Here is a 26,960-nt window from a genome sequence, read left to right on the forward strand (position 1 = left end):
GCTTTGGCGTCTTACTCCCAGTCTCAGCGTTTCACTCTCTGTCTATCAGTGCTCCGTCACTCAGACTCTCGGTCTCTCTCAGTGTGTCATTGCATTGTTCCGCAACATTCAGCCCAATCAATCACTTTGCGTCTCTCTTTTCTCCTATCAACTCTCAGTCGCTTTCCCCGCCTCGTCACCTTTCTGCTCCATCATTTTTTCCCTTAACCCCCGCTGTGCATCCACCCCTCCGCCTATCTCTAACGCACTATACCCCTCGCCACTTCTTCCTTTTCAATTTTCTCCTCCGCTCTTCTCCGACCCCCCTCCCAACCTCATCCTCGCGTTCGCTCTTTCCCCGATAAAGCCGTTTCTCCGGGCCGTTTTGTAACCTTCGTACTGAAACCCGCCTCGCTGAATGGTACTGACACACGAGAGGAACGGCGACGCGGCGTCGTTTCCCCGTGAAAACGACGCGACGTCGTCAACGCCGACGAGAACTACAGCGCGGCATTCTCATCCCGGCGTCGTGGTAGTTGCCGCCGATGGTGATGATGGTGGCTGTAGTAGTGACGGTGGTAGTGGTGGTGGTGGTGGTGGTGATGGTGGTTGTTGTTGTTGTTGTTGTTGTTGATGCTGCAGCGCGTTTCATCGCGCGGAATGTGGTCTCCGTCAAATGCTAGGACCGACGGAACGGCTATACACGTTCAAGGGGTAAACCATTCGACGGGAAGTCATGGATGGGGATGGGGTAGGGGATGAAGGGTGCCACGGGGATGGCGTCAACTGTTAAACGAATACTTCTCGCTCCCGAGGAATCTCGCGCGCTTTTGGCGATAGGAACGCCGCTGCAATCGATACTCCTCGTGTATTGCACGAAGCGTTTTACGGCACTGTGTGTGGCTACGACCAATTGGAGAAAAGTGAGAGTTTCTTGTACGAGGGATATGTTCATTGAATTGTCAAGAATCGAACGATTTTGGGATTCTGACGGTGAGATGTACGATAGTCAGGATGGATGAACATAGTCGGCGTGAGCTGAGTATATTTATATTTTAAGCGATGCTTCTATCATTATTTGTAGAACTTTATCAGTATACGGTAGTTGTTGCTGAACTGGTAAGAATATTCTGTCGACAGTAATAAAAGAATTCAAACCCACGTAAAATAGTAGACTTTCAATACTGAGAACAAAATCTTCACATCTTGTGACGTAGAAAGCGTGGCAGTTCCCACAATATTAGTGGATTATATCACAGAAAAGAAATGATATTTTAGTTACAAAATAGATACGAACACATCCTCTGTAAGTCACGTATGAAGATCGTGTATATATGCCCTTTACAGTGTACGATCAAACACGAAGAGCGTGTATATACGTAATGCACGATCATATACGACCACAGACGAAGAGCGTATATACACGCGATGCACGAATACGACCAGCGTATATATACGTAATGCACGATCATATACGACCTTACACGAAGAGCGTGTTTATACGTAATGCAGGATCATATACGACCACAGACGAAGAGCGTATATACACGCAATGCACGAATACGACCAGCTCAATGCACGAATACGACCAGCATAGTGCTCAAGTCGAGTCAGTAACACTAAAATCTATCGTAGTATCGTAATTTTAGGATAGATTTAGGAAAACGTAGCTTTAAGAAAACATAGTATTAAGAATCGTGCATGGAAGAGGGCGATAAAAGAGGAAGTGAAAGATGGTTAACTCATGTGTACGGTTAGCAAAATTTGACGAGCGTATAGAATTATATCATAGTCACCTTGTTTACTGTCGTCCAGCTATTGTCTATTTGGGTATACGAATATATAGATTTTCGAGTATCAAAAAACTTTCAGAACTCGGCCCGAAATGTTGGATACCTGTCCACCCTTAGTATTTAGATATATATGTGTAAATACATAATGCACGATCATATACGACCACAGAGGAAGAGCGTATATACACGCAATACACGAATACGAACAGCGTGTATATACGTAATGCACGATCATATACGACCACAGACGAATAGCGTATATACACGCAATACACGAATACGACCAGCGTGTATATACGTAATACACGGTCATATACGACCACAGACGAAGAGCGTATATACACGCAATACACGAATACGAACAGCGTGTATATACGTAATGCACGATCATATACGACCACAGACGAAGAGCGTATATACACGCAATACACGATTAGATACAACCAGCGTATATATACGTAATACACGATTAGATACAACCAGCGTATATATACATACATAAGTCATGGACATGTACGAGCAGCGTATATATACGGCCAGGCAGTGTAGAAAAGACACCAGCTTTTAATTTCAAGTCGTGCTCAAGGGGTTAAGTTAAACCGAGGGAGCGGTCCCAGCACTCTCGGTGGGACGCTGGTAGAAGTAAAAGAAAAAGGAGGAGAACGATTCGAAAAAGGAAAAATATTTTAATCCGGGGGAAGTGCCGCGCGCAAGAAAATGAAAAAGAAACGTGGGGACGTGTTAATTCTTTTCACGTTCCGGGACAGCGTAACGACAAAGTCGAAAGATCATCCGTGGCCAAGTGGGTGGGCAGGGACGGAGGGGCGGAGAGGGGGCCGACAGCGCAGCGCCGCTCGTGACATTTATACCTGAGCTAATTATCCTGCGCCACGAGCGGATCCTTTCTTCTCCGAAACTCGACAATAGGTTCGAGATCGTGAAAGCGGGCTCAACCGCGTAACGATGCTTGCCCGGTCTGAAATGATGAAACTCAACGCTGCCTCGCATTTACGTCGACGTTAGTGTTTTACCACGGAACAAAGCCGTGCAGACGACGTCGACAACGGCGACGACGACGACGTCGTCGACAGGACGCGCAAAAAGAACGAGGGGAATCGGATATGCCGTAATCGATACACGGGAGCCACCGAACGCTCCGCTCGCTCGTTCGCTGGGCTGGTGTATATACGCGGCCGCAAGAAGAGAGATGCACACTGTCGACGGGGATGAATTAACCGCGGTTTGGGGAAATCGATGGCTCCTCCTTGCAAAGGGAAGACGACCATCGCTTGAATATTAGAAGGATTTGTTCCGCGCGGAATTTAGCGACTCTCGTGCATTCTGATATCTTCTCTGGGGCTACCTGCGCGCTGGACAGAGCTGTTGAAGATTTCTGGTGGCTGTGACACGGGGATTGGAGTAGCTATATTTTTGGAGAATACCTAGATTACTCGTGGGTTAATCAACGGATCGATTGAACGAGACTAAAGGTCCTTGAAATTATTTTTGCCTCACGGGAATAATTCTTGCTAATAGCCAACTCGCGTCATCGTGAGTAACTATTTGGTCTCAGTTATTATCTATCCTTGACGAGTATACGAATCTTATCGGTTGTTGCAACAAATTCACTATTACCCGGATAAACGAAACAATGTGTACCCGAATCAAGCTACTATTTATGTTTACTCGATGGCTTATATTTTTTCCTTCCGTGCACCTGCTACACGATTACTTTGAGAGTCAGTACGAGCGAGTAACGATTACCTATCCCCAAGAGCAAGTTGTATTTTAAAAATACAAAACCTATCTCTTACGGTACCGACTGTACACGTTCTCCAGATTATTGCAAACAACAGCTCGCTATTGAAACGCTCGGAAAACCGAAACGCGATAGGAATAGTTTCATCACGACGTACTGTTTTACTCCTAAGCTATTACTCGAGCAATCTAGGATTAATTGCGCAAATCTATGGAACGTAATTCTACGGTCGACAACGTGTTAAAAGGCGGTCCACTACAGAGTTTCCCTCGGCGTGTTCAGAAGAGGAGAGGTAAACGCGACAGAGAGAATTAATTCCAGCCTATGGCTGTCTCGGTCTACCGCAGACGTCCAACCGGAGTCATGCTCGGGGCACGGGCCGTGAATTTTTCATGCATCCTCTCGGAGTCACGTAATGAAGGATAAAAGTTGCAGCGTTTCCAAGTATGTCGGAAGATAAGGGAATGCAATTTTAAAAGGGGCGCCCGGCCGAATCGTGGAATTTAATGGCCGTCTCTGGTGAATTTGTTTCCCGATTAAACGCAACAACTGGAACATGACTCGTTTCGTTTCAATTTCGCTTCGCGAATCGCGAGAATATACTTCGCGCGCGAATTTCATTAAAGTAAGATTGCACGACGAAGGACCAGTACTTGTAACGGACCGCTGACGATTGTTAAATGTCGTAATTTGAAATTCTTCGATTACTTTGTAGCTACCCTAAATCTTTGATCATAATCAAAAGATACATACTCGTTAAAGTTAATTATTCATTTATGGAGAGTGTTTATATACGGTTTCACAGAGAACGTGGAACGTATGTATACGCCCATCACAGTGTACGTTTAGCGTATATATACGACTTTCAGGTGTACCATGAGCGCATGTATACGACTTGCAAATGTACATTGACCACATATATACGACTTTCATGTGTACGTTGAGCACATATATACGACCCTCTGGTGTACGTTGAGCGCATATATACAACTCTCAGGTTACGGTTAGCGCATATATACGACGTTCAGGTTACGTTCAGCGCATATATACGACCTTCAAATGTACGTCGAGCACATATATACGACTTTCAGGTGCACGTTGAGCACATATATACGACCCTCTGGTGTACGTTGAGCGCATATATGAAACTCTCAGGTTACGATGAGCGCACATATACGACCTTTAGGTGTACATTGAGCGCATATATACGACAATCAGGTGTACGTTGCGCGCATATATACAACTCTCAGGTTACGTTGAGCGCACATATGAAACTCTCAGGTTACGATGAGCGCACATACACGACCTTTAGGTGTACATTGAGCGCATACATACGACACTCAGGTGTACGTTGAGCGCATATATACAACTCTCAGGTTACGTTTAACGCATATATACGACGTTCAGGTTCCGTTCAGCGCATATATACGACCTTCGAATCTACATTCGTACACGGAAGAACGTATATAGACGAAGAATATATTCACAAACGTCACAAACCACCTCTTCGTATGTAGGATCCTAAAATAAAAATGAAACATGCACCAAACATCGTTCTGGTTAAGAGTGGGTAGCTATTCAAGTGCGTTAACCAGTCGACAGGAACTATTAGTAACGCCTGGGGACAGAAATCTTGTCCAGACGCTCCTTATCGTGTTCGGCAATTCGCCTAATCGCTTCGGGTGGTACCTTCGGGGCATTAAGGTCTTCCGAGGAAATCGCGCCGAAACAAGTAGCTCACACGAAGGACCGGATCGCGCGTTGCGAGGTCTGATTTTCCAGAGGGTTGTCATTATGGACACGCGATTACAACCCGATGGAAATTGAACTCTAATCACGTGTCTGTATCTCGCGGCGGGACACGAGACCGATACTGTCGCCTGGTTGGCCAGATATCGAAGCGACGGGGGACTTTTGGCAGATGAGAGGATGAAATTTCGTCAACGCGTCGACGTGACAACCATTTTTTTCGCGATCGACGAAGCTGTCTATCGTCAGGTGAAATTGTAAATTTGGCGTAGCTCATGTATATGTTTCGAACAGGTAGTCTTATTTACGTTTCATCGTATATCACCGTCTTCGATGATTATGATATACAAGCACATTACTTACGATAGGTACTTCCAGATGAATCTACATCTTTTCCAATTAACGTCAATTCCGCAATGTTCAGTCGGTGTATCGTTCTATCAATGTCAAATAATCTTCCTTTGATAATATTTTCTGCAAGGAGAGGAGACTCGAATATCGAAATCTCAGCATGCCATAAAAAATTATTTAATATCCGAATGCAAAGATCGATACTGTTCGACATTTTCCAACAAGGCCGATGGTTAATCGAAGCAGACATTCGCGTAACGACGATTGAAAACGACCGATGGGGTTCTCGGTGTGTGCAACGGCCATTTTAAAGAGGAAAGGTTAACCCCGAGCGTAGCAAGCGTCGTCTCGGACTCTTCCGATGATCCGATACGCGAGACCAAAGTGATTATGCATCAAAGCGAGCCTCTTGAGGTCCGGAATATCGAATCGATATACGAGCCTCCTCCTCGTCCCTCTCCTCCAAGTGCTCCCCCTGTTCCTGTGAAACGCTACGTGCCTGCCTTTGCCCTCCCCCTTTCCCCCTCCCACGCTAATCTCATGATTGCACTAATTAGCCCCACCTCCCATGCCAGTCTCTGGCCCATCTGATCCCTCAATCGCCAGACTCGATCATGATCCACCGACTGAGAATCGACCTGGCACGGGAAGGATCCGAGGAGAGACAGCCCAACTGGGAACCAGCGAGGAATCTCGCGTGGGTTCTCTATCCAAGCGCAAGAATGTTCGAAAACTTCGCTGCTACGCGAATTCCGAAGACTTGGCAAGTTTGGGATTGATTGAACCCGTAGCACGAGGAATCAGTTCCCTCCGCTGCCTTTCTTCCTTCGTTTCAGAACGAAATTGCGAATTTAACATTTCGATTGCGCAGAACGTATATATACGTTCCACGAAAGGTGCCTTTCATTTATCAGCAGGGTGTATCATACGTTCTTGAACAAGTAACGTGGCATCTTGCAACAGGCGTATATATACGGTTAGGAAAAGTAGTCTCTCATTTGCGTAGTATAATTGATTCTAAATTTATAAATTCTAGGTCGTTTCAAAGTTATAGTATAGCTGGTCGTTGAACTTGTCTTGACATTAGGTACAGTACTATAAAGTCAAAAATGCATTAAAGTATATATACGTCCCATGAAAGGTGCCTTTCATTTATCAGCAGGGTATATATCATATGTTCTGAAAAAGTAACAACGCATCTTGCGACTGGCGTATATATACGGTTAGAAAATGTAGCCTCTTATTTGCGTAGTATAATTGATTCTAAATTTATAAATTCAAGGTCGTTTCAAAGTTATAGTATAGCAGGTCGTTGAACTTGTCTTGACATTAGGTACAGTACTATAAAGTCAGAAATACGTTAAAGGATTTAGAAAAATCGAGGTAACTTTGAGTGGATAACGAATCAAACATTTGTAGTAAACTTTTAATATTAAGATTAAAATTGATCAACATTAAACACATTTCTTCCACGATTATTGGAAACGCCTGAAAAATCGTGGTAACAGTTACGCGTGCCACACCTTGCACACAGGTATGCAAGGTCGCTGCAAGAGAGATTTGCTTGAGAATAAAAATAGAAAATTCAAGTTTGAGGAAACAAGTCGTTCCGGTAAAAATGTTTAAATTAAGTAATTAAAAATCGTGTGGATATCGAAGTCTAGGATGTTCAGTAATTGGACATTAAAGTATTTGAATTGCTTGGGCTCCGAATATCTCCCAATTATTGGGCTTGTCTTCTGCCTCCCTAATTAGCATCCTAGGGTCTTCAACTCTATCTACAGGTCTCCAATAATAACTCGAATGTAGAAAGTTTCAGATCAGCGACAGACTCATTTTAGATATCGAAAGTAGACGCGAACTTCCGACCTTCAACTGGTGGAAGTACGCACCCGAGACTGAAGTTTTGAAACCAAAACAGACGAACTTCGAAATCTTAACCTCGTCGAACGTTCGAGATATTTCAACTGGCGAAATACCGAGTTCAACTCCCGTACTCGTAAATCTTTCCAATTCAATGGACCCGCGTAACTCCGTAGGAAAACGTTTAACGCTTGCCGACCCGGCGAAAAATTAGCAAAACTCCTCGAACATTCGTAAACAGCGTTCATATTTTCGTATCGAGGAAATTCCCTCGCTGTGTCAAAGTGACACCGCGCGGAGCATGATAAAAAACGGAGCTAAAAACGGAGGGAAAAACAACGGTACGTGACAAATGGGTGATCAATAACAGGCAAAGTACGTGTAGGGAGCATTGTTGACCGAATGAAGCACCGCGTGACAACGAGAGCAACGTGTACGATAATCGATGAGTGCATTGCATTCACTGTGCAGAATGGAAAATCTTTGAAACGGGGACGCGATAAATCACCGTCCAGCCTTAAAAGTTAATTCCGTTCGTATAGTATCGTCCCTCGCCTCCTCCCCAGCCCCCCCCCGCCCCTATTTTATCCTCACTGCGCCATTTTCCGTCGTACTCTACTTCTTTCGGGAATGGTGCTTCTTTCTTTATTTTCCAACGACTCGGAAGACGCGTTTGTCGGCGTGATATGATTTCATCGCGAACTGCTGTTCGGTTGTTTGCCTTTGTGTGTGCCGTGAAAAGGTGAAAGTGCAGTCGGTTGAATAGTATCGCGGAATAGGTGGAGCAAAGGGTTAGCTGAATAGCACGCGAATCGGGGAAATGAATAAAAACCGGTAGGAGAAATGTTCGCCGAATGGCACTCGAATCGTGGAAGTGACGAGAAAAAACAGGTCGACGGAAAAATAGCTGCGAACCTTTTCCCCCACTTTTTCGTGGAGTATTTTATGCGAAGAAATAAAAGAGAAATTGATTGCGTAACAGAACCCGTATAATCTGCTGAATTTTTTATTTCAGACCGACTAGCTACTATTCGGACACTCGAGACGTATATATACGGTCTGTGAAAGAAGACAGTCATTTATAAATACGTACATACGCGTTTCTTAAAAGTAGACAACCATTACGAAAGTAGCTATAGAATAGATGTTTCCTAAAAGTATGGTCATCTACAGAAACGTATATATACGTCCGTAGTATCCACTCTTATCATGTGTCAATAAATGAAAACAATTAAATATTCACCTCGGTTAAAGTAATATTGCACACATCGTCGATATTCAACAGAACCCGCATAATCTGCTGAATTTTTTATTTGGGACCGACTAGCTACTGTTCGGGCATTCGAGACGTATATATATATATATATATATATATATATATATATACGGTTTATGAAAAGAGACAGTCATTTATAAATACGTATATACGCGTTTCTTAAAAGTAGACAACCATTACGAAAGTAGCTATAGAATAGATGTTTCCTAAAAGTATAGTCATATACAGAAACGTATATATACGTCCGTAGTATCTCACTCTTATCACGTGTTAATAAATGAAAACCATTAAATATTCACCTCGGTTAAAGTAATATTGCACACATCGTCGATATTCAACATCGTCGCTTAGGAGCGAAACGATTACAAAACCCCGAGGCCATTATTCCGAACGCAAGGGGTGGAATAATTCAAGAAAGAAATCCCTTGCTACTTTCGACGTCCATTTTCCCCCGGTCCGTGAACGCAGGAGCACAAAACCGGCGTGGACGAGCCGCCGAGTCCTCGACAGAATTGCATCGTGATCGAATCGACATTCAATCCGGATCGAGAGCGCCGCGCGGAGTTTACACTGGATCCGATCCAGCCACGGGATTCGGTTGAAGAGTCGCCGTACAAATGCGATCGGCTCGCTCGAGAAACGCGTTACGGGTACATCGATAACGAGCGTGTTCTCTCAGTCGTCCGTATACTTACACCCCCCACTCCAAACCCCGTCGCCACCCACCCCACTCCACCGCCACGTCCCTTTTCTTATCCGGCGTTGTTTCTTCGAGAGACTTTCCCCATTGTTCGACCATTCGGATGCAATGACGCGTGCGAAAGACGCGAACAACGACGCCTCGATTCTCGAGTCCACCTCCTGTTTGCACGCTGAAAGGGAATCGTTCGCGAGGAAACAATCGAGCGTTCCACGAACAATAATTAGACTGCGAGTGCTACACGATCTATCCCGATACGCAACGTTACGTGCGAAAACTTTATTCTCCATGTTTGTCCGTGTTCATATTTTCGGCTTTACCTACGATATTTAAGCTGGTCGATATTCATCACACGAGGAATAAGTATTTCAGAAAGGAATAATTTTTGGGCCACGAGAGACGTATATACACGGCTTCAGGTGACTATTCACACGAGACGTATATATACGGCCAACGAGAGAAGACGGTTATTTACGAAGACCGTACATATATGGTCTCCAATATTGTACGGTTATTTACGAAGGGCGTATATATACGTTTGGCAATTCAGAATAAGAGTCGGAAAATAACGAAATAACGATTCCTTTAATCTGCGAACATTTGCGGAATTACTCGACCGCTGATCAGGCTATCGACGTAGCTTGCGAGGACATCGTTCCCATCGCTGAAGACGTACACGAGGGAAAGAGAACACCGGTGAAGGAGAGGGCAGGATTGGCAGGGGACCTGCTCACAATCTGGTTTGAATGAGATCGAATGGAAGTGCTCGTGGCTCATGATTAAGAGCGAGCCATTGACGTAATGCCGCGCGTCACGTTGCCCCGTTGTTGCTAGCTACTTGCAATTAGCTGCGCGAACAGCCAATTTGCTGGCGGCGTAATAATCTTCGTTTCAGGGGGAAAGGGCTGTTGAATTTTCGTGGCGGCAACATTGTTCACCGAACGAACGGATCGATCGTCGAAACGAAACGAGACGGAACGGAACGGAACGGAACGGAACGAAACGGAGCAGCCATGTGGCCTCGCGATTTTCCCTTGCGAATCGTCTTCCTCGCGCATTACTTTCCTTTTCCGGTTGCGCATCCCAGAAACCGTCATCCCCCGCCGTATCCCGCGGGAATCGCTACGTAATCGAGCCGATATCCTATCCGGATCGAATGTGCTCACCCCTCGTGCACGGTTTAATCGACTGCCATCAATTGTTTCCGCTCGCAGCTGACAGTTTTTCTCGTCGTGAAGTCAACGGGTGTTGCGAAGACGAAGAGTGCACTTCCATCCGAGGTTGCGAGGTTCGATGAGTTTGGGTTTTGGGACGTACGGTTATCGATCCGATTTCGAACGGCTTGCGGTTGCTTCGTTAGACATTATAAGAATTATCGGGAGCGGTGGAGCTGAAATATTCTCCAGAGGTAGTTAGCCGACATTTTTCAACCGTACCCGCGTTCTTGAGAAACGGATACGGGGGATACACCGATGTCTATTCCCAAAAGAATTCCGTTTGTAGCACAAACTTAGCTGTGTAATTAATTCTCCGACTAATGAAAGCGTATATTTACGACCTCCAGTGGTGATCGATCTTGCAAGGCGTATATATACGTTCGTTAATAGTAGTGAGTTTTTAGAGACGTATATATACATGTCCAATAATAGCAGTTAGTTACTAAAATACACAAACTTAGCTGTGTATACACGTATAAACTTAGGCGTATATATACGTTCGTTAGTAGTAGTCAGTTTCTAGAGACGTATATATACATGTCCAATAGTAGCAGTTAGTTACTAAAATACACAAACTCAGCTGTGTATACACGTATAAACTTAGGCGTATATATACGTTCGTTAGTAGTAGTCAGTTTCTAGAGACGTATATATACATGTCCAATAGTAGCAGTTAGTTACTAAAATACACAAACTCAGCTGTGTATACACGTATCAACTTAGGCGTATATATACGTTCGTTAGTAGTAGTCAGTTTCTAGAGACGTACATATACATGTCCAATAATAGCAGTTAGTTACTAAAATATGCAAACTTAGCTGTGTATACACGTATCAACTTAGGCGTATATATACGTTCGTTATTAGTAGTCAGTTTCTAGAGACGTACATATACATGTCCAATAATAGCAGTTAGTTACTAAAATATGCAAACTTAGCTGTGTATACACGTATCAACTTAGACGTATATATACGTTCGTTATTAGTAGTCAGTTTCTAGAGACGTACATATACATGTCCAATAATAGCAGTTAGTTACTAAAATAAAGTGTACATGTACGTTTCATCCTTAAGTAGACTAGACACATGTATATGGATATTTTGAAGCAAGTCTATCGCGTTTGATAAAAATTTATTCTAAGTGCAGCAACGTCTTCCAGTCTCGCCTCCAGAGGACTATCGTACCAAATTGCTCGCCGTAAGTTCTCGCTTCACCACCGAATCTACAAAATTCCTGACCAATCATCAAATGCACCTCTATCTAACAAACGACCTGGATTCTATTCAGAGCTCATGAGAATGGACACGAAAAATATGACGGAGGTACGGAGAATGCTTTTCAAACTCTTGTGGATTGCGTTTCCACGAGAGTGTAAACAGACCCAAGACACTGGCTCGCCCCAGTGACGTCATTGTGTAGCTTGCCTTGGTAAGATGTGTGTCAGGAAGGAACCAAAGTAGATGCTATAACATAAAACGATACAGCAAACGGATGACACCACTGGACCTCACCTAATCCCAAACGTACCGAAAATTGACTAATAGAACCAACAATTCTTTTCAATTCCATTTTCGTGAGTTCCAAAGAGTAACCTTACCGACGAACACACCCAAAATGAATCTTCCACTCTTTCTTCCATCTTTTATCTAACTTCGTCCAGGCTTGCACAAAGTCGTGACTAAAAAATTATTCCAATCGACTTAACGGAATCGGTCACAGGTGACCGATTCTAGCGCCTCCACGAGGATGTCTTTAACGAATCGATCGTAGTCACGGAACAGTTTTGCCCTTAATTGCGAGAAACAGTTTGGAGCTAAGGCTTATGACGCTTCTGCTGGTAAGCGGCGTGGACTGGAAAAACTTCCGCGGCGGATGATGATGGCGTTTCCCCGGCGCACGTTCGCTCATTTTTGCCGGGCTTCATTCCTTTCAGAGGCTTCGTCGCCGCCGAAAACAAGCGACGATATATCACCCTAACGCGATTAACCCTCAAATTTTGTCCTAAAGGGATTACGCAGACACGATGGAGGAGGCTTCGGCTGCACGTGCCGCGTTTCGGGGCTGATGACACCGGACCGTCGCGAGACTCTTGCATATTGCTAAACGAAACGACGCCATTAAAGGCCCGTTTGCACGAGAGCTTCGGTCGTGCCCCGCGCGGTCTACTATGGGAACTACGGGGCACGATAGGCGAAAACTTCCCGAGACGCGTTTGCCGACGTTTGCCCATAAATTCAGTTTCTTCGAGGTCGTTCGATTTTCGTCGCTTTTGTCACTGTCACGACACGCGGTAGCCTTTTTATTCGATCTTCCTCGACCCCCACGAAGAAATTTCAGCTCGTGGACGTGCACACGTGTCGTACACGGGAATCACTTCGGGGCACGTTCCGTTACACGGAACGATTGCGTCAGAAAATTCTCAGTTGTTAAAATTCCTGTAACGTGCACCGTCGTCATTAGGTAACCCCTTGTGTATTTACGCGTCGGAAAATGAATGCACGCACGGTTCGCAGATACCGAACGCTTCAATGGGTAATACAGTGACGATGAATAGAAATTTTATGCACGGGAATACGATTGCTGGGACTTTTCAACGACCGGCTTGCCACACGATCACAAATTTGTATTATAATCGAGGAAAACAAGAGGAATACACTCGGTCGTTACGACACGATGCTACCAAACGGACTCCAGCTACCGTCAAACGATGAATTCTCACCGCGGCAAGAGCACAGAATACATCCCGCGCTTTCCACTGAAAACAATTGCACGGTCAAAGGGTTAATGCACCGCGGCCACGTTGCGTGCCAGCTGCCTGGTCGAGAAGATAACGCTAATAAGGTGTGGAATAGCGGGAAGTAAATTATCACCGGGAATAATGGAAACGCCTTTCGCGGAAGCGCGTCGGCCGTGCCAGGTTTAACCCTCTTCGCTCCTGAGAAATCGTACGCGAGACGCGAGGCATCGAGCGTTGGTATGTGACGAAGCTCTTAGACTTCGTAGATACGATCTAGAGGCACGTTACCTGCGCCCGTAAATTAATGCGTCGGAGCCGCGCCGAGATGACGAATGATGATGAGATGATGAAAATGATGTTCCATCTACAGACGGAATAATTCGTGAACAACTGCGGTGGAAGATTACTTCTCGCGGCGAGTGATTACCAGATCAGGATTATTTATGCCGTATACGCAGGTTTAACGGAAATACTGTATTACCCGGATAACTGAAGACGAATCGTGTCCACTACTCTTCAGTTATCCGGAGAGTGGACAAGAGGAATGGACACAATTCGACTACAGTTATCCAGATAGTACTATATTTTGGTAAATATGTGTACGAGGAAAAGTTATCTTCAGTTATCCGGATAGTGGACAAGAGGAATGGACACAATTCGACTACAGTTATCCAGATAGTACTATATTTTGGTAAATATGTGTACGAGGAAAAATTATCTTCAGTTATCCGGATAGTGGACAAGAGGAGTGGACACAATTAGTTTTCAGTTATCCGGATAGTACTATATTTTGGTAAATATGTGTACGAGGAAGAGAGTCTTGTTCAGTTATCCGGATAGTGGACAAGAGGAGTGGACACGATTCGTCTTCAGTTATCCGGATAGTACTATATTTTGGTAAATATGTGTACGAGGAAGAGAGTCTTGTTCAGTTATCCGGATAATGGACAAGAGGAGTAAACACGATTCGTCTTCAGTTATCTGGATAGTACTATAAAACATTGTGTTTTGGTAAAGATGTGTACAAGGAAAAGGGTCTTGTTCAGTTATCCGGGTAGCGATATTTTCTTTAATAATTAAATTTTGTTTGTCTCGTGACAAGCTTCATACGTAGATAGTGGTTTGTACAATGAAAATGAATCCAGAATTTCGCTTGGACTCCTTTTAATTTTAATCTCAAAAATATTGAAGTTTATCAAAAGTGGCTGGAGTGTCGTTAAATATATTCAGAATGGGGTCGAGTTTGGGCTCATTTTTAACGAGGAAACCTCGCCGATCAAGCGATGATAGTCTTACCAAGGTACAATGAAATATATCAAAATTGTTATTTTCATTATTGAATGACGTATCGCTCTCTTGCGCCGAATAAACGAAAACAATGGTTGAGAGGTGCTTAAGTTATTGCACCGAAGGAAAGTATACTTTCGAAACGATTAAGAAACAGTGACAGAAAATAAAATAATCAAAGTGGATAACTACGCTACGACTGGGAGGACGGTATGACAGTAGTTTGAAACAGTTACTTCTGGGAAAGTCTCTATCTCGGGACAAAACAAAATAAACTCAACGTTTCATTTATGTTATCATTGCATAATGATCGTGGATCGAGAACAACAGCGTCCAAGAGTCTTCGACGCAGAAATTCTGAATGAAGAAGAGGGCTGCTGACCCAAATACTGCAAAGAAAAGAAGAAAAGGACCTGGAGAACTGAACCAAGGGATGAGTAGGGGTGGTGAAGTAGAAGCGAACCGCGGAAAGTTCGCCGGGAGTTATAAAATAATTTCTTGCCGGAAACTCACGTAGCTAAGTGTATCTACCACGAGGCTTGAAGGTAATTCGAGGTTTATACCCGCGGGTACGGCTCGTCTCGAGTAAGTTTCGTTCGTTCCTTCCTTCGTTTCTGTTCCGACGCGTCCCATTTCCGCTGTGGTCCGAATGTCCTATTAATTGTGTCGTTAATGACTTTCGATTAAACTCCCGAGAAGGCTCTTGCCTGCGCAGGGGCATTACCATAATTATTTTCGGTTCCCAATCGGTGATACTCTCTGCCAAATAATCAGTTTTGATAAATTCTTAGCAACTATAGATGTTTCATCACAGGCATTGGTGTAGGATATTTGACATGAATTTGTATTTTGAGTATTTTTTACGTTCTGTCGACTTCTCTTTTCTTGTCTTTATTTCACTGTGTAATTGAGATCGATTGGTGTTCTATTAGAATTTTTGTTCAGTCGATTGAATAAAAATCTTCGAAAGTAACTGACAAGAGTACTGACAAAGTACTGACATTGTACATTTTCTCCAATATCCAAGGTTCGTCTAACTTATGGTCAATATCGTAAGCGTATGTATTCATACACGTATGTATTCATAAGATTACCCCTATATACATACTTCTCGCTGGATGATACTTGGGATTCCTGACAAGAAATTGTTGCCTCCGTAATACCTGTATTTTCCCAAGGTTCATCTTCACGAGCTGATCTGCGTGTAAGCTCTTGCAGTGTATAAAAAGTAATGTATATTACATACAGTATGTAAACTCTGAAAATATCTATACAGTAATATTACCGAGGTAATGTTATAGTATTCGTATTTGTGTATATTGTTAACATTATGTATAGCATACAATATATATATATATATATATATATATATATATATATATATATATATATTTTTAATAATTATAAATATATATACATATATACTGTGTGCTATACATAATGTTTACATAGTAATGTACACGAATACAAATACTATAACATTACCTCGCTAACAGACATTCAGTTATCGAGGAAAGGAAGCAATTTTTTTTCAACAATCACAAGTATGGTCCAATGAGAAAGATAAAAGACATGTAAATGAAATGAGATGTAGCAACAGTGGTATAGACAACTAAAGTTCAATTATCGAGGGAAAAATTCGATCAATTAGCGAGGTAATATTCCATTTCACGGAGAAATGGTTTCCAGTAACCGTGGAATTCAAATCAGTGCGTCGATCAGCGTTTGAATCCCGTCAAAATGCATCAATGCGTTGCACATGCAACGGAAACCCGGTCAGAAGACGCTTGTTTCGCGATTCCACGCTCCAATTCCGACTTTACCCCATCGGCTAGATTCGGGGGACAAGAAATCCAAGCGACCCGGACAGGATAATACGAGCTGCGTCGTTAGTTTCCTCGTTAAATTCTCCGAGATGCTACTCGACTTCTCGATAACTTACCCTGTAGATTATTAACTCTACGAAACGAGTGGCCTGAGGTTGGTGATACCCTCTCCGACTCAGCTCTGCTAACTGACACTTCAGGGATGTTTCAGAGACGTAACTGACGATACGATGTGTATCTTTACGTATCGTACGTACATATATATCTCAAAATAAGTATGATTAATTTACGTTCTACGATAATTCTGCCTCTGTAAATGTTTGAAAATCTCTAATAGTAATATCCAAAAATGATCCTCCATGTTAAAGGATAATTGTGACTCATTGATTGTAAATGAAAAGAAGAAAATATATATATATATATATATATATAATATATGCCCTGAGAAAGTAACTGCTCATATATGATAGACGTATATACACTTCTTCTAAAAGTGATGTAATTTGACAAGAATGTATATACGTCTTTCGTGCTACACTATATGATATCGAAGAGCGTATATATACGTTCTTCACACTGTATGATCATATCGTAAGTGCTATTACGTAAATATGTAAAATAATTTCCACTTATTCGGGGTTACTGTGTATTATATTCCTTTACTATATTTATTTTTGTGATGTACTAGATGTACAAGCTTTTGCGAACGGAAATGTATAAAAAAAAAAAACAGGTACTTGTGTCGTAAACGTTTCTTTCATCACAAATAGTAAAAATATTCCGTAACCGGGAGTGGAATAGTAATTGTCTCGTTCCGTACACCATTAGCGTTTTTAGTTTCAAGCACGCTGTAGACAAAGGGCTAATGTTCCCCCTCTCTTTTCCTCGAAAGTAAACGAGGAGCAGAAAAAACCGAGTAAATGCTCTTCTAGGAATAATAATGAACAGAGGACAAAAATCGGAAACAAAACACAAAACGATCGGTCTGAAACTCAACGAAGCAGTGCACCACGGAGTGTAGAATATCGTAAGTCGAGGATTCAGAGCATCTATGACGTGACTATTACAAGAATTCTCCAATGTTCAGCGATCACGAAATAAGCGAGACGCTCAGTGTCCGATTTGGAGATCGCGACAAGGAAGCGAACGGACGTGGAATCCGCGCGAAATTTCCGACGGAATTCGAAAAATCAGCGGCGCGGCACACGTGACTTATGATAAGTGCTTCGTCGGGGATATTCCCGTGGGATCATCAATTTTAACGTTCACCCTCGCCTCCTCCGCGTCGCACCCCTTAACCCCGACCAGGCCGACCTCCTTTTTCTTTAACCCTGCCTCTGTCCTCCCCCGTAATATATCATGCCCCGGCGAATGCGTTTTCACGACGTCCACCGAGGTACAAGGGAACGAGTCGATCATCGGATGTCCGCGTTTAAATAATGATGCCTCGGAAAATGTCGCCGATCTGGCTTGTTAACCCTTTGGATACGTACCGCGTATATATGCGGCATAAAAACTCACCGTATATCTGCGTCATGAAAAAGTAACCGTATATCCACGTTATGACAAAGTAACCGTATATCTGCGCCATGAAGAAGTAATCGTACACCCACGTTATGACAAAGTAATCGTATATCTGCGTCATGAAGAAGTAATCGTACATCCACGTTATGACAAAGTAATCGTATATCTGCGTCATGAAGAAGTAATCGTATATCCACGTTATGACAAAGTAACCGTATATCTGCGTCATGAAGAAGTAATCGTATATTCACGTTATGACAAAGTAACCGTATATCTGCGTCATAAAAAAGTAACCGTATATCTGCATCATGAAAAAGTAACGGTATATCTACGTTATGACAAAGTAACCGTATATCTGCGTCATGAAGAAGTAATCGTATATCCACGTTATGACAAAGTAATCGTATATCTGCGTCATAAAAAAGTAACCGTATATCTGCATCATGAAAAAGGAACGGTATATCTACGTTATGACAAAGTAACCGTATATCTGCGTCATGAAGAAGTAATCGTATATCTACGTTATGACAAAGTAACCGTATATCTGCGTCATGAAGAAGTAACCGTATATCCACGTTATAAAAAAGTAACCGTATATCTGCGTCATAGAAAAGTAACCGTATATCTGCATCATGAAAAAGTAACGGTATATCTACGTTATGACAAAGTAACCGTATATCTGCCCCATGAAGAAGTAACCGTATATCCACGTTATGACAAAGTAACCGTTTATCAGCGTCATGAAGAAGTAACCGTATATCCACGTTATGACAAAGTAACCGTATATCTGCGTCATGAAGAAGTAACCGTATATCCACGTTATGACAAAGTAACCGTATATCTGCGTCATGAAAAAGTAACCGTATATATACGATAGGAGAAAGTAGACAATTATTCCTTGACACCGTTTATATACGGTCTGGAATGTCGACTACTGCTTGTGATTCAATTATACAAGGTGAGTTTAATGAACAAGCTAGAGGTCGTATCGTTCTTCCTACTAAAGATAGAAAAAAAATTGTAGAGATAATTTTGTATAATTGGTCAAGCTCTACCATCATTTGGTGCGATTATTTTGAGATGCGGATCGATGCAGTTGCATACCTCTGAAAAGTAGTTGTACTACACGATAATAAAGCTTGTCCGACAATACAAAATTTTCCTCTATAATTTTGTTCTATCTTTAATAGTAATAGAGATAAAGCTCAACCCATTTGCTAGACTCGCCTTGTACAGATGGTCTCGAAGTATGAATTTGTTATGCCGTTAGCAAGTTACAGCCAGTAATTGTAAAAAAAAGAGAACGTCGAGTATAAATAAGCGATAGTATCACTTCTTGGTTATATCCATCCCGTCTTAACGCATACGCGCCATGGTAGGACGCTCATAGGGGTGTTTAATTATTACCAATATTCCCCTTCATGTTCTAGAAAATTATCCAGCCAGCGCTTTGGTTTCATCGCAAAGTACCTCCCATCCCGTGGCTTCGAATCTCTCATAAAAATCTCAATTACATCATGCTATTCGTGCAATCTACAGCGATCAAGATTTAGAGTCCCTCTTGGTAACCTATCGCGCGCTGCCGATAGAACGTTAAAATATACTGTATGAAAAAGCAGGAAAAAAGAAAGAAACGGACATCCTTCTACGCGTTTGTGTCGCGGGATGAGTTTCGGATAACGCGTACCGTAGGGAGGAATAAAATGCATCTTATCGGGTCGCGGAGTTTACGAGGCGCTTTCGAGAGAGAAAGATACCTAACCTCCTATCGAATTTTGCGCTGATTTCAATCTGAGCGCCGCGAATGTAACGGAGCACGGCAAAAACCAATGAAGATCGAACCGGGACGATAAGTCGCCCGAACGCTTCGAGGAGCGTTTAAAGTTTCCGCGCTCCTTTTCTTTCACGAGGAGCCGAGCCGGTCACTGTTCCTCTCTCAAACCTCCGTGCAGCCGTGTCGCATCGAATCCACATTTGAAATATGCTATCGTAAATTAGGTTCGACCTTTGGAGTCAATTTTCTCGCCAGCTACGTCCGACGTGCGGAATCGCGCGCATTTCTTGGAAAGAGGAGACGGGGCAGGATCGGGTGTCCGCATGATCTTTGAATCTAGATCCTTAAAATTTCCTCGCCTTAATATTAATTCGAACATTCTGGTACATTGAACGAGATAGCTGTTCGTCCATTACGAAGTATGCTGCCCATATTTTCGTAAAAAGTAGAAAAATAACTGTAAATAATCTAACGTAGTACACCGCAGTCGTATTCTCATAGTTTTCGTACATTAACGCCTATTCTGAAGGTCCGATATATACGGCCGTCGTGTATTAACGTTTACCTTCAAAACCGAATATATACGGCTGGCGTACATTAATGTTTACTTTGGAAACCGAATATATACGGCCGCCGTACATTATCGTTTACCTTCAAAACCGAATATATACGGCCGGCGTACATTAAAGTCATCCTTGATAGTCGAATACATACGGCTGTCGCACATGAACAACTATTTCCAAGCGCATATATACGGCCTTAACACATAAACGTCCATTCCAAAGGGGGATACATACATTCCACTATTACAGAGGGATTACTATTGCGATTCATAGACTCATCCGTGTATTTTTATACAATAACGAGTGTCCTTCGACTCACCTTTATTCCCAGTGTATAAATCATGACAATCTAATTAAATATCCTGACAAAATTATTGCTTTCCGGCGCGAAGAGAGCCTCTCGCGGGTAAAATACTTTTCAGTTCTTTGCCTACTTACAAAGTTTCATTAAAATGGGTACCCAACACGTTTCGCGTGCTTGCCCGCCACCTTTGTTAACCGTGACGCGTTTTCTCGCGGAAAACTTGGCCAGATTCGTCGTCGCCCGGTCGAGCTCTTACCACGGAAAAATCTTGCGAGATACGCGTCCGCGGCTCGCGAACTTCATGTTAGCGAATCACCGGTCGGATCAACACGATAGGGAGGAAAGGTCCCGGGGAGTTCGTCGTCGTCGATCGTTGCTGGAACACGTCGTCGCGGAGACAAGTTTTTATCGGTTGGCCTCGCGTAGCTCGAACTTTGTGCCCCCTCCGCCCCCCTTCGTCGTCTTACGTAGCAGAACTTCATAAGCGACAGAGAACAAGCCGGAAGTTTGCTAACGGGCTGACTCAGACGGTTCCCCCGACAAGAGGAAATTCGTGGTAATACGCAACGATTCTGCTGAGGAGTCGTAAAAATGTCCGCTTGAGATTTCGTCAAACACCGGTACCCGGGAAACGAGCTTCTGCGAACACGACCACCTCAAAGACAAATTAGAAAAATACTTTTACAAATTTCTCGTACCCCTAAACATGGCTTGTTCTTCTCTCGATTCTGGGTAAGTATTTATTAATGACTTTGCACTTTCTTTGGGCAAAGAAAAATCAGAATGTATCTGTATGTCTAGAAGTGAAGACATATTTCTTTAGTGCGACATATTAAAGTTAAAAAGATAAAAAAGAATTCTATCTCAAATATACGATCTACGTAAATCTTAATCGACAATTCACAACCGTGTACGTACGGCGTTAGTAAGTAAAATACTACTTTCAAAGCCGTATATATACGACTCTAGGAAATGAGAAGATACTTCTCCATGTTGGGTATATACGATATAGACAGTCATGGCTTGTTCTTCTCTCGATCCTGGGTAAGTATTTATTAATGACTTTGCACTTTCTTTGGGCAAAGAAAAATCAGAATGTATCTGTATGTCTAGAAGTGAAGACATGTTTCTTTAATGCGACATATTAAAGTTAAAAAGATAAAATAGAATTCTATCTCAAGTATATGATCTACGTAAATCATAGAAGACAATTCACGACCGTGTACGTACGGCGTTAGTAAGTGAAAGACTACTTTCAAAGCCGTATATATACGACTCTAGCAAATGAGAAGATACTTCTCCATCTTGGGTATATACGATATTGACAGTCATGGCGTGTTCTTCTCTCGATCCTGGGTAAGTATTTATTAATGACTTTGCACTTTCTTTGGGCAAAGAAAAATCAGAATGTATCTGTATGTCTAGAAGTGAAGACGTGTTTCTTTAATGCGACATATTAAAGTTAAAAAGATAAAAAAGAATTCTATCTCAAGTATACGATCTACGTAAATCATAGAAGACAATTCACGACCGTGTACGTACGGCGTTAGTAAGTAAAGGACTACTTCCAAAGACGTATATATACGACTCTAGAAAATGAGAAGATACTTGTTGGGTATATACGATATAGACAGTCATGGATTAATTTCTTAATAGTCGGTAATGTGATATCGTTTCAGTAATATCGAAACAAAAGAAAGACGTTCGTGTCGGTCTGTAAGCCACCGAACAAAAAAATGCGATTTAATAAAAGAGAAACGTTCAAGGAATACTGTTACGCCGACCGTCAAGTTTATTCCTTTGTTTCGCCATGACGATAAACTTCAATTCGACGGGAATCTCACGACCCTGCTTGCCGGGGAACCATCGATTGAGGTGTTCTTAAACGAACACAGAGTCTGGTTAATTATAAAGTTAAATTAAATATTGATATGCAAGGATTCAACTTCCTCCGCGAAATAGGTTGTGTCCCGTGGAATTTTGCACGAGCTTCTCAGATATGCGATCACTGATTACCGCCGCATTTGTAAACAGAGAATATTTAAATGAAGCGGGGAACTTCTCGAGTAATTAGAAAGAAAGTTACAGTATAATAACTACTGGAATTCCGTCGCTTCTGTAAACATTATTCAACACCGAATTAGGACGTAACTTCGGCGGTCAATTTAAATTTTAATACGCTTCGATCACTTGAACACCGATGGATTCTATTGGAAATCACACGTAAAAGACGAATGTGCGAGTTCTCACTCAGCGTCACCATGATTTATAGGTAGTCGATTAATTTTAATTCGTTTCTATGTTAACGATTTTATGCACCGAGTAAATAATTTCAGAGGCCTGTTATCTCTCGAAATAATTTTGCAAAATTATGTACTCTTCAAATCTAAATCAGTACTAAAGTAGAAACACACAGAAATTGGAAGCCATGCTTTAAATCAATCTCTTAATACTTGCAATAGTTAAACGTTTAGCTGCAAATACCGTATATGTACGGTAAGGTACAGTAGTCTTACTTACTAATGTCAAACCGTATATATACGGTTTCCAATTGCCGACTATCATTTATGCCGCCTGTGCGGATATATACGGTTTCCAATTGTCGACTATCATTTATGCAGATCGACCATCATGCATGCGATCATAGGCTCGAAGTGAGAATTTATACTCGGAGCATGTTACAGTCAATAACTTGAAATAGTCAAGCTGTTTTATTCTTCACTCACGTTCCTTATTAAGAATTTCTTAAAGCATCAACAAACGTATATTAAACGAACAAAAATTTCGGATAAAAATACCAAATAATGTTGCAGACTTTGTAATCGAATGATACAATTATTAAAAATTATTCAAGGTGCTACGATGATCATGTATTTCATCTTTGTTGATAAAAAAAAACACACACAGACACACTAAGAAAGAAAATACAAAACAATATTTCGTTATACTCGATTGATGTATATCAAATGAAAATTATACTTAGCCTGGTGCGTAAGGTCACTTAACCTCGAATGTAGCAAGTTTCAAAGACCTTTCCGTCAACGAACGAGCAAGACATTGGGAGAAACTCGAAAGCCACGACGCGTCGCAACAGTTGACTCATAATTCGCGGATCCGCTCCAATTTTACTCTCGAACGTATTTCTGTAGGAGGTCCTGTTCTAACGAGTTGACTCAGCCAACCTTGCTGTTTCATCGCCTGAGAAATCTCGGATTAGAACACCGCGCCTAAAATCGTTCCGCGGTGCAACGACCAAAGTGCACGTCGTGTCACGGAGAAGTTTACGCCGCGTTCACATGACCGCGCCGCAGCCGCCGCCATCGCACATCGCCATCGCAGCGATCGATAAATATGATCGTAGGAGAATGCCGTGGCGCAATGGCCGCTTTCCCGTGATCGCGACGGGTCCCCAGATGCGAGATTAACGCTTCTAAATCGTTCCTTTCCACGCGATCCTCAGAGCAGGCGAGCGTTGCGCGACCGCTTAACGTTACCGGCTACCTGTTTACCTTGCTCGTCACATCGATTAATGGAACCACTTTTCGTCTCCTTTGGTTACGTTTTCTTTCCATCCCTTCGATTTAATTTTGTACCCCTCGCATTCTCGTCGAAACTTTCGGGGCATCTCTTTTAAGCAAAGCCCGCGGAACTTTTTCACCGCGGTCGGAATAAAATATTAACTTTGAAAAGTATTAATTCAAGAAAGTGGAAACTATGCGCATATTTTAGGTATTACTTGGCTTCGAACTGCTCCTCTTCACACGATATAGGTCACGACGTTTACGGACGAAACGTTTATTTCACCCTTTGTCTACAAGGGCGTATATATACGTCCTCTTAAAGAATAGTCTTGAATGAAAGACGTATGTATACGCCCAATTCTACTTGTTAGATTTATTTTTGTAGTAATCTACTACGGTTAAGATGATTCGAAAAAAAATTTAATATTCGTTTTTAAATTCAAGATCAAATTTAAAAGGGTGTATACGTATTTTATAATAATATCCAAGCGAAATTATCCCAAAATCCTTGGACATCTATGATGATTAGAGAATGAAGACATTCTTGATCGGGCCAAGATAGACACGGTTGTCCAATAGAGTCTCAATTCACAACGCTGGCCTGTTATAGACCGATTGAGGCCTTTGAAACTTTTACATCTAATTTCCGCCATAGGAATTACTGGTCACAAGGCAGAAGACTTTGGTCGCTCAAGGCCACTGAATAGCTATTTTCTCATTAAACAATTGGGCTGTTACCGCGACGAGTAGTGATAAAAAGAATCTCAAAGATAGCGTTACGATACAGATATGGAAGTCCAAAGGTGTTTCCTCAGAAAATCTTCGTATACAATTTCTAAATGTGCTATTTTATTCCCCCTTTCTGTAGTCTGCTACTGTTTGCCGAATCCAATATATTCGTTCACACTTCGATAACTAGAACGAAGCTCTACAGTCATCAACAACCTATATCTCCGCCCCCATTTGGTCAACAACCCCTACCGCTTGTTCCCCTTCCCCTTATAATGATTGAAATCCACCCTCCCTTCAATTATCCTTCTCCCACTCTAAGATGTTATCTTCCCCTCCACTGACATATCTCTGTATCCAAAACCCAGTTCATTTTTCGACACTGCGCTGTACATTTACAATCTTACACGTTATGATTATCCCGAAATAGATTTAAACGACCTACAATTTCTTCCAACACCCTCCATGCTAGATCCTACGGATTTTCGTCGCTGATCCCCTCGAATAAAATTTCGCGTCGTCGTTTGCAAGTAACGCCCCATTAACGTAACTCGATCACGTGACGGTGAAGTGGTACGATCAGTAAAGTGGGGGTAGGTGGCCTCGAGCGGCCAAAACCTTACACCGTGACCGGGGAGTGGGAGTAGGCGGTCTCGAGTGGCCCTAACCTTTCACCGTGACCGCGGAGTGGGGGTAGGCGCCCTCTAGCGGTCGAAACCTTTGATTCTGACCGCGGAGTGGGTGTTAGCGGCCTCTAGCGGCCGATACCTTGTGCCGTGACCACGGAGTGGGGGTGAGCGGCCTCTAACAGCCGATATCTTGCGCCGTGACCTTGAAGTGGGTGTTAGCGGCCTCTAGCGGCCGAAAAATTTCACCTTGACCGCGGAGTGGGTGTTAGCGGCCTCTAGCGGCCGATACCTTGTGCCGTGACCACGGAGTGGGGGTGAGCGGCCTCTAACAGCCGATACCTTGCGCCGTGACCGCGGAGTGGGGGTTAAGCGGCCTCTAGCGGCCGAAACCTTTCACCTTGACCGCGGAGTGGGTGTTAGCGGCCTCTAGCGGCCGATACCTTGCGCCGTGACCACGGAGTGGGGGTGAGCGGCCTCTAACGGCCGATATCTTGCGCCGTGACCTTGGAGTGGGGGTTAAGCGGCCTCTAGCGGCCGAAACCTTTCACCTTGACCGCGGAGTGGGTGTTAGCGGCCTCTAGCGGCCGATACCTTGCGCCGTGACCACGGAGTGGGGGTGAGCGGCCTCTAACGGCCGATATCTTGCGCCGTGACCTTGGAGTGGGGGTTAAGCGGCCTCTAGCGGCCGAAACCTTTCACCTTGACCGCGGAGTGGGTGTTAGCGGCCTCTAGCGGCCGATACCTTGCGCCGTGACCACGGGGTGGGGGTGAGCGGCCTCTAACGGCCGATACCTTGCGCCGTGACCTTGGAGTGGGGGTTAAGCGGCCTCTAGCGGCCGAAACCTTTCACCTTGACCGCGGAGTGGGGGTAAGCGGCCTCCAGCGGCCGATACCTTGCGCCGTGACTGCAATCGCGAACAAGCAGCGACACACAAGTAGACGACAATCATTGGTGTACTCACCGGACTCCGAGACGGATGGACTGCCCGCAGACCTGTCGGAGTTCCTGGAGCTGGCCGTGGAGCTGGTGCAAGAGGCCGTACCGAGCGAGCACTCGGAGACGCTGCGCCGTTTGGAAAGGAGCGCCGCGGCGGCGGCTGCGGCTGCCGCGACCGCTCCGGGGCCGCAAGAAGAACCGGTCGGCGCGCTCGAGCTCAACCCGTACAGCCCATGGAGCCCGTTCAAGCCCGTCTGGCTCGTCAGCTGCTCCAGCCGTCGCCTGAGGAACCTGTGCTCACGAGACAGCTGTTCCTTGTGCCCGGCGTGCTTGCGTTCACGCTCCTCCAGGTTCTGAAACCGAGGGACGCGGCGATTATGCGGTGCACCGGACTGCGTGCGTGACTCTCCGGCGATGTTGCATCGTCCTCTCACGGCGGATC

The 26,960-nt window shown here is 43.6% G+C and overlaps 1 protein-coding gene across 4 annotated transcripts in view; it reads right to left on the reverse strand.

Annotated features, from left to right (window-relative positions):
- Mxd (MAX dimerization protein) overlaps positions 1-26,960 on the reverse strand; it is a 306,376-nt gene that overhangs the window by 73,465 nt on the left and 205,951 nt on the right. For all 4 annotated transcript variants that reach the window (XM_076319265.1, XM_076319268.1, XM_076319267.1 and 1 more), the window contains exon 6: positions 26,544-26,871. In XM_076319265.1, the coding sequence (XP_076175380.1) occupies positions 26,544-26,871 (328 nt within the window). The remainder of the gene's footprint in view (positions 1-26,543; positions 26,872-26,960) is intronic.

The sequence above is a fragment of the Ptiloglossa arizonensis genome, chromosome 8 (assembly GCF_051014685.1).
Source record: "Ptiloglossa arizonensis isolate GNS036 chromosome 8, iyPtiAriz1_principal, whole genome shotgun sequence".
In the NCBI taxonomy this organism is placed as follows: domain Eukaryota; kingdom Metazoa; phylum Arthropoda; class Insecta; order Hymenoptera; family Colletidae; genus Ptiloglossa; species Ptiloglossa arizonensis.